The sequence below is a fragment of the Saccostrea cucullata genome, unplaced genomic scaffold, assembly GCF_032062105.1.
Source record: "Saccostrea cucullata isolate Sc308-1 unplaced genomic scaffold, CSIRO_AGI_Scuc_v1 ctg13935, whole genome shotgun sequence".
Classification (NCBI taxonomy): Eukaryota; Metazoa; Mollusca; class Bivalvia; order Ostreida; family Ostreidae; genus Saccostrea; species Saccostrea cuccullata.
In genome coordinates, this window is record NW_026918283.1 from 4384 (window position 1) to 14407 (window position 10024).

The 10024-nt window shown below is 31.2% G+C and overlaps 1 protein-coding gene across 1 annotated transcript; it reads right to left on the bottom strand.

The window, feature by feature from the left end:
• Positions 1-1256: 1256 nt before the first annotated feature.
• On the bottom strand, positions 1257-3591 carry LOC134262242 (fibroleukin-like). Its single transcript, XM_062744620.1, has 5 exons — positions 3303-3591; positions 2324-2475; positions 2067-2163; positions 1546-1710; positions 1257-1291 (listed from the first exon to the last, which is right to left on the bottom strand). Exons 1-5 carry the CDS (start codon positions 3589-3591, stop codon positions 1257-1259), a joined length of 738 nt encoding a protein of 245 aa, XP_062600604.1.
• Between the last annotated feature and the right edge of the window lie 6433 nt (positions 3592-10024).

Sequence of the window (10024 nt, forward strand, 5' to 3'; positions counted from 1 at the left end):
GCAAAACACGAACACAGAATATACCTTATAACTTTTTAAATAAATATCTTAATATCCTTAATACAATGAAACCTGTCTTATCTGACATGTAGTATTGCTGCGTAGATCATGGAAAAGTAAAATTTATTACAACACATATGAAGTACATCTTTTACAGAATATATTCAGTAGAACAAAATTAAAATAATTTATTGCTTTACATAATCCTTCATCCCCTGAAAACATATTTGTTTAGTCACTTGATGTCAAACAATCTCACAAAGAAAAAAGAACCCCGTGATAAATGTAAAATTTAAAACCGTCTCTTGAATCAAAATGGATTCGTCTCATTGATAGATGATCTTTCGTCTGTTAAAAAAAAATTAAATTAATGCTTCACAGAAATAACATATTTTACTCTGAAAAACCTCTTATAATCATTTGAATTTTTCACAGTGATACAAAAAGAAAAAAAAATTGTTATTAAGAATTAATGATGTTTACCTAGTGACGTCTGATCATCATGGTGGTCCCCCTCACTGACGTCCCACTCCTTACTGTGGGATACCATGGCCAGGACCAGTCTCCTTCCGGGGACCAGGGACCGTTAAGGAAGGCCTGGTGACAATTGTTATACCACCAGCCTCCTCTGAAGGAACTGAGAGCAGCACAGTTACCATAACTATACCTGTCGTGATCTCTGTCTGGAATCAGGAAAACCAGTGTCTAACATAGAGTCCCCTGTAGTATTAAACAAAAAAAAAAAAAATAAAAGAGATTCAAAATCATAATTAGTTTATATATGCTGTACCTGTAAATATTTGAAAATTATATATTTTCATTAAATAAAGCATAGGTATTGTAAATGTAGAATGCGTTGAGGTGTTTCGATTTTTTTTTATTTGATTATGTATCTGATCTAAAAATTCTTAATCATAAAAGATTTTCATTTAATAGAGAAAGGTATAGTTAATGTGAATCAAGTCGAGGTGTTTTGAATTTGTTTTTTTTAAATTTGAGTATGTTTCCGATAAATTAAATTTCTTTGAACAAGAAATTTTCGTGAAGATGTCGATATCATAGATCAATTACGCTCTGTAAACTTCTTTTTTCAGTCGTAGATAAAATGTGAATTATTAGAAATTATCAGGAAGGCCAAGTTCAAAAACAATGGTTGAGCATATATATTTCCTAGATTTGTTTATGAAAATAAATTTAACATAATGTTCTTTGTACGTACTTCAATATATAAATTGAAATTTTTACTCCTGACAATATCAAATTAAATAATAGCGGAATTCGTGAACTGTACCTGCAAATGATATTTTGAAATATTTAACATGTTTAATTAGTGTGGAATGAAAAACGTATACAGAATATCAGAAAAAAGCGAACCTTTCTCTTTTTCCTCATAACTTAATAATCTTTCAATACAGAAAAGTATTATTATGATAAATTGCGTAATTTGCGTCCTTGCCCAATGTGCCTCCGAGTGCAACAAGGACCAGGAAGGTAGGTATGCGTAATTTGAACCTAATTTTAAGAACTTAACGTGAATACGCGTACCTAAGGTTCCCGTGGCAGGTCCTGCAAGAAAGAGCTGATATTTTCCAGCTTCGTTGGAGACAGAGAATCCGTCGTACATTTCATAAAGCGTTGTACCATTCTGGAGAGTGATGGACACATATAGGGACGATTTTTCTTTTGTTAATTGATGAATTATGTCATTTCCTGTATTAAGATATATTTGAAATCAGCTGAAAAGTCCATGGCAATACAATTAATTCTATTACAAATTTGAATCTACTGTTCTTAAAAATCAAATTATTTCCCTTAGCTGTAGACAATAATGCTTAATTTTGTCTCATAAAAATATGCCGCTATATGATTTTCTTCTTTTGTTTTTTTTTCTAATCATTTGAGATAAAAATTTAACACGAAATGTGAATGTCCTAGAACACGTATTACCTAGTTTTAAATTCAGATCTTTATTATGCTTTATAATTTTTTTACTTGCCACAATATTTTTTTATCCTCAAAATTTTGAAGGAATTAAAATTTCTTATTTGAAAGCGATTTACACTTACCAACCCAGAAATTTTGTTCCGGTGAACCAAAACCATTTTTATATTCCGTCCAGTTCCTGTCAAAGCTCACGGATCCGTCTACGCGTTTCTGAATGGCCTTTGAAAATTAACATGCGTAACAATTCAATTTATTGCTTGGAACAATCAATAATTATGATATAAACTCAATATATTTATAATATTTATCTTAAAATCTTAAAACAACAGAAACAATGTAAGTTATATTATGTACTTTTAATTTAAAAAAAACTACATACTGTCCATCCCCCACCCATTGCCGTCATATCGCAGTAGACACTTATTGGAATGGTTAGTGTACTGTAGGGGTATATATCATACACCCCTGTAGTAGTTTGTCCTTCTTCACACAGTTCAGTACAATCTTTGGGCATGGCAGAGAAAACACAATCTAAAAAGAAATGCCGGGATTATATTATGCGTATGTAAGAAATGAGAGGATATATAATGCCTGCATTATATATAAATGTTCATTGTTGAAGCTAAAAAGTTAACTACATGTACAATGCAGACTAGGTTAAACTGTTCCCCACTATCTAAAATCATTGTTTTCTTTTTTTCTAATTGCTACAAATCTCTTATCTATGACATTATCAAAAGTATTTAAAATGAAATACAACCACTAAGTATTTTTATTATTCTGTTGATTGAAAGAAATGTTAAATAGGAGTGCATTTGTAGATCAGATGACAAACCATTTGGATCATAAAAAAAATGTCAAAAATCTCGTAAAATCATCTTGTTTTTTGTATAATATGATGTGTGTGAAATTTAATGTTTCGTAAATTCTAAGGTCGATACAGTGACCATGTTTTCCAACACAGTCTATCCTATCTAATTCAGACAGACATTTTAAACAGATTGTAAGTTTGACATTTTTACAGATCAGAACAGGGGACACACAGTGGATCTGACCCAGGATGCTTACTCCTTCATGACACAGGATTCACATTTCAGATTTCAGGACAGCTTGTCATAAGATAGCAATTTCGAGAAACCAGCTTAAGGTTGATTTTTTTCAGTTTAGTTAATTAAAGCTATAATTTTCTAATGACTTAGAATGATTTTGTCATAAAGTTTAAATGAATATTATTACTTTTTATGTTGAAAATACACTTATACCACTTAAAAAGCAATGTCAAAGGAATAAATCGTGTCTTTTCGAGAGGAACCTTAAAAAAACCAAAGAAGCAAACAGAAAAAAACAGATATACATACTGTTATCCGAGTAGTATCTCCAACCGGCTTCATCAGACATCCAAGACGTGAATATTTTCTTGTGGGTACGACATTTCTTCGTTTCAGGGTTAAAACCAAAGAACACGCACTCCCTTTGACATATCGCGGCACACTCGGTCAAAGAATGAGAATTTTGTTCTTCTAAAAGCTCGTAGCTTGATATTTTATCATTCAAGATAAGTTTTGCAGTATATTTCTGAGAAATAATGGTCGCTTTAGATAAAGCTAAGAAGCCGACCATTAAGGAGATAACCCACTGACTGCCCATTTTTTCTTTAATTTTTTAAAATAAAAATTCTGCGTTCTTGTGAATCTGTGAAATTCTGCCAAATAGTCTTCCAACAGCCAAATATATATATCGTACTGTAATCAATGACTGAAAAGCGATTGGCTTACTGTTACGTTATCTATATTTTACCGTTGTTTAAGTATCGATTTTTTAAAGTTAATATGAATTGTCATAGATATTTTCGTTTTCAAATTGCGGTTTGAAAAATAAAAATGAAAATTGTTCAGTTTTTTTTAATCCTAGTAAATGTCTGTTATTTTGTACAGAGGTTTTTATTTTCATTAGCTTTAAATATGGAAAGTCAGTATAAATTTTCTTGAATCAAATTAAAGATTCAGATACTTCGATATGAAATTAAAGAAACAATTATCTGACTTTTAGTCATTAATCAGAATTTATTGATTTAGTTCAACTTTGATACATCAGCCTCTAAATGTTAACGTAACACAATGCATCATCAATGTTAACTCACTTTTGAATTTATTTCTTTTGACAGTACCGAGCGATTCTTAGAGGGACGAAAATAACAAAAGAACTCTTTAAGGATCATACTTGGCGTGTTAAATGTAAAATGTTGCCTTGGTTTTATTAATTAACATGAGACCAAAAATGGTGAACAGCTAAAATTGCACATACCGGGTAAATCACACACACACTATTTTATCTTTAAAAGTCAGAAGCAATATTCTTTGAGTTTGTATATAGATAATGATTAAACTGCACATGTATAGAAATAAAGACATATTGGGTACATATTGGAAGCATGATGTCATTCTGAGAACCTTTATATCACTACAAAATATGGAGGATTACATTACGTATTCCCATTCTACGGTCAATCCTGCCGTGAGCTCCTTTTCATGATCGAAGCGAACCGAAAAAAAAACAATTCAAGGTGAGAAAAAGGCCCATCAATTTGTATAAAAATGTCAGTTAACATATGAATTAAGCATGAAATCCTTTTCTTGACAAGGATATCGTATCAATAACAAAATTTATAAAATCTTCACTTAAAGAGAGCTATTGAACTCATTGGTTTAACAACATATTTTTAATCCCTAACACTAACCCTAACTTTTAAAAGCAGGACGTTTGGCAGTGGATCTTAAGTAAAAAAATATGCCTGGGGTAATTTTGTGGAAATAGATTATTAAAACAAATATTAAGCGTTATGGATCTGTCATCATAAATGCAATGAAACATATGAAGATAACGAACAGTATTCAAGATCAAGCCAATAAACAATACAAAATACAGATCAGAAGTGGGATCAGGTGCCATGGAGGAGTGAGCATCCCCTGTCGACCGGTCACACCCGAAGTGTGCTCCTTGTCATGTTAAGCTAATAACGGAAAAATCCGTCGTCAATTTAGTGCTTAAATAATGACCTAACAAATAATATGAAAAGCGTCAGTCAGCAAATTGATTATCAGACAAAGACCCTAATCCATCAGAGCTGGGATCGGGTGTCCTGGATAAGAAAGCCTTCCTGTTGAGAGTATCATAAGCCTTTTCTTCCTAAGATAATCGAAGTAAAGAAAGAAAATCAGTGGATTAATAATGATCTAACAGGTAGAGTGAGAAACGTCAGTCGACACTCCACTTAATGCTAGATTTACCAAAAAAAAATTTAATGAATTTGAATACCCAGTGTTAATATTTCATTTTTTTATATTAATGTATCAAATATGTGTTTTAAACAGTGTGGTATGTTAATGTTATCTTTTTTTCAATCAAAATGATTTGCTCTCCTCCTATTTCTTACAGTTTTTATGACTGTTGTGCTGGAAAACCAGTACTCTTCGTTATGTTCATGTAATTCATTTAAGACATTCTCGTTCCTGCTTGGGCTCTGAGTTTTGTGACTTTTTCATTAAGCTGAATATTTGTCTTATCAAACAGAATACAGAAAACAATCATCTTCGTCATCTTTTGATATTTTTCATCAAAATAACACAACAAAGAATTATTTGAAGATACCCTTCAGTGAAATAGGTAAAAGGAATGGACAAATGACGTGTTCTCCTTTCATAAAGATACTATTTCGTAGATTGCAAGCAAAATTAACAACCTGTTCTGATGTCAAAATGCCATAACTCAAGACCCTATGACAATTAACAGGTTTGATCTTTTGTTTCATTATTTTTTTTAAAATCGGAACGTGTCTATATTCCTTTCTTTAATATCATTGAAATTACAACATTGCCTCTAATTAAGTATTTTAACAACCTCATGAATAAATTCCATTTAATTATAAATTTTAAATATATATTTTTAGATTGCAGAGTAGAGAGTGAAATATTTGAAATCGAAAAGCACGAAAACTCATAATGGCATTTAAATAATGCAATCGGGGGGAAAACAAGTATGGACATCTAAAACACCAAAAGCGTCAATAGGACAATACAATTAGGAAACATACGCTCATCTTAAAACATCATCAGTAATACCAGGTGTCAGAAAGGCAATACAATCAGAAGAAATACATACATTTTAAACATCATAAGTAATATCAAGTGTCACTAAGACAATACAATTAGAAGAATACGTACATTTTAAACATCATAAGTAATATCAAATGTCACTGAGGCAATACAATCAGGAGACAGACGTACATTTCAAACATAATAATAATATCAGGTGTCAGACAATACCATCAGAAGAAATGCATACATCTTAAACAGCATGAGTAATATCAGGCATCAGAAAATAAATTAAGAAGAATTACGTACATCTTTAATATCATAAGTAATATCAGGTGTCATTGAAACATTACAATGAGAAGCAATACGTACTGTGAAATCACAATTTTTTGTGGGGATTTAATTTACGTTGTTTTTGAGGTATTAAGAGACCCACGAATTCATGTCCATCTAGAAATGTAAAATGCGACATGCATCATAACTTAAGAATTCTACATCCACGAAATCAAATCCCAATGAACAAAGAGTTTTTCCTCAAGCCTCGAAAATTTGATACATGTAAATATGTGATTTAACAGTACAGTATATCTTAAACATCATAAACATTACAAGTAATAACAGGTGTCACTAAGACGATACAATCGGAAGAAATACGTACATCTTATACATCATAAGTTATGTCAGGTGTCACTAAGACGATACAATCAGAAGAAATACGTACACCTTAAACATCATAAGTAATATCGGGTGTCACTAAGACACTACAATCAGAAGAAATACGTACATCTTAAACATCATAAGTAATATCGGGTGTCACTAGGACAATGCAATCGAAAGAAAAACGTACATCTTAAACATCATAAGTTATGTCAGGTGTCACTAAGACACTACAGTCAGAAGAAATACGTACATCTTAAACATCATAAGTTATGTCAGGTGTCACTTAGACACTACAGTCAGAAGAAATACGTACATCTTAAACATCATAAGTAATATCAGGTGTCACTAAGACAATACAATTTGAAGAAATATGTACATCTTAAACATCACAAGTTATGTCAGATGTCACTAAGACAATACAATCAGAAGAAATACGTACATTTTAAACATCATAAGTAATATCAGTGTCACTAAGGACAATACAATCAGAAGAAATATGTACATCTTGAAACATCACAAGTAATGTCAGGTGTCACTAGGACAATACAATCAGAAGGAATATACCTTAAACATCATAAGTAATAGCAGGTGTCACTAAGACACTACAATCAAAAGAAATACGTACATCTCAAACATCATAAGTAATATTTGTCACTAGGACAATGCATCTGAAAAACGTACATCTTAAACATCATAAGTTATGTCAGGTGTCACTTAGACACTACAGTCAGAAGAAACACGTACATCTTAAACATCATAAGTAATATCAGGTGTCACTAAGACAATACAATTTGAAGAAATATGTACATCTTAAACATCACAAGTTATGTCAGATGTCACTAAGACAATACAATCAGAAGAAATATGTACATTTTAAACATCACAAGTTATGTCACGTGTCACTAAGACAATACAATCAGTAGGAATATGTACATCTTAAACATCTGAAGTAATATCAGATGTCACTAGGACAATACAATCAGAAGAAATATGTACATCTTAAACATCACAAGTTATGTCAGGTGTCACTAAGACAATACAATCAGAAGGAATGTGTACATCTCAAACATCATCAGTAATATCAGGTTTCACGTGCACTAAGACAATACAATAACAATGAACAGAAATATGTACATCTTAAACATCATAAGTTATATCAGAATGTCACAAGGTTCATTTCAATAAAATCTGGCAACAGAAATATGTACATCTTAAACATCTTAAGTTTTATCAGGTGTCACTTAAGACAATACAATCAGAAGAACATACGTACATCTTAAATATCATAAGTTTAATATCTGTGGTGTCAAATAAGACAATAGATCAGTCTTTTCATAACTAAATCATTTACTGGTATTTTTACATTTATCAAATGAACTTTATTAGTCCCCTGGTGAAACCGGGGGAGGGCTATAGGTTTCCTCTGCGTGTGTCCATCAGGTCGTCTGTGAGATATTTTGTATTTGTCTTAATGTACAAGTCTTCGCCTCATTAATTTTTATCTTAAACATCTGTCCCAATTTGGTCCATACTTTTTTTTCTAAACGCTTTGTGTACTAGGTCATTATCAGGAATTTCTTCGCCTCAACGGGAAAAAATCCGTTTTCATAAAGTCGGTGTATACTGCGCTAACTTAATGGACTAAGTATGAAAAGGAAAAATAAAAAAAAGTTGAATTTCATCTTAATAATTGTATTAGTTTTATTACAACTGTACAGTTTTAGACAATACAATTTAAGAAATATGTACATCTTAAACATCACAAATATAATATCAGAGTGTCACTAAGACAATACAATCAGAAGAAATACGGTACATCGTGTTAAACATCATCAAGTTACGGAAAAAATCAGAGTGTCACTAAGACAATACAATGGTAGAAGAAATACGTACATTTTAAACATGATAAATTAATATTGTCACAAGGACAATACAATCAGAAGAAATATGTACATCTTAAACATCAAAAGTTAATATCAGGTTCATCAAGTCAATCACGTTTAAGAAATTGTTCATACGTACATGCTCTTGGTATCGAATCAACTGAGATATAAATACAGTCCGTATGCAGTGATCATGCATAAGTAAACATATTGACGATAGAAAATAATATCACGTTTATCATATAGCTTGGTAGTAGATTACCATTAGTGTCTTTTTCAACAAGTATGAAGCAGAAGTGTCGGGTAACACATTAGACGTGATACCAGGATAGTGCCAGGAATGGAAATTAATTATTAATCACTACGCTTCTGTTTTTATAACGATTAATGCCACATCAAGTGTTTTCTTCATTTCTTCAGCAAAAGATTTTGCAATAAAATATGCTTCATATGAATATAAAAATAAGTTGCTAATAAGGGAGCGCCTTTGTACATCATATTTGGAATTGCCTATAGATTGACACATACGCGGAGTCTGTCAAAAAATATTATTTGTTTTGATAATTTTTTTTATTTCTGTGTAGCCAGGAACTCTGTCAAATAAGTTTACAATCCCGTAGTCTTTTCATAACTAAATCATTTACTGGTATTCTTACATTTATCAAATGAACTTTATTAGTCCCCTATGGTGAAACAGCTGTCAATGATATCAAAAAGCCTGGTGTGTTAATTTGTCGTGGGGAATTGTTGTGTATAAAGTTGAAAAGTCTGTAAGTTTTTTGCTGTTGATTTTTGTAAAGCTTGTGATTTCAAATTGTAAAAGTTCTTTAGAATTTTTACAGTCTTCCACATTGATTTTTACAGAATTTGGCATTTTGAATATATTTTGTAAGTACTAATTAAGTTTTTCCTTCACTACTGTCAATATTTTAGTGAGAAGCAAGGAAAGAGGCTGGAAAAAAAAGTTGAACATTTACTGGAACTTGCAATGTATCTTTGTTTGTAAGGATTCTTATGAAGTTTCGGAATCCAATATATATAAGGTAGTGCATATAATAAAATGACATCCACAAGAAAAAGTAGAACCCGGTAGGTGACATGCATTACTTATGCAATACTGTATTGCTTATGGAATACTATCAGAAAACTTGTTTTTACTTTTTTATATTTATGTAAGTTTACTTTTCAAGAAAACACTGACTTACAAATACAGAATAATTTCAATTTTATCTGTTTTATCTCAGTTTTGGTCATATATTAGGGATGTCAACGAATACTTGAGTATCGGCTAAACATTTTTAAGTCGATTATTCGTTAAAAGTGTTATTTAATAGTAATTTAAAATTCAGTGTAACAAACTTGGATCAGTCCGTTTCATTTATTTACAGTTCAATGTTATTGTAAGACTCGGGGTAATGTTAACTGTTCAAAGGAAATTATTTGTAT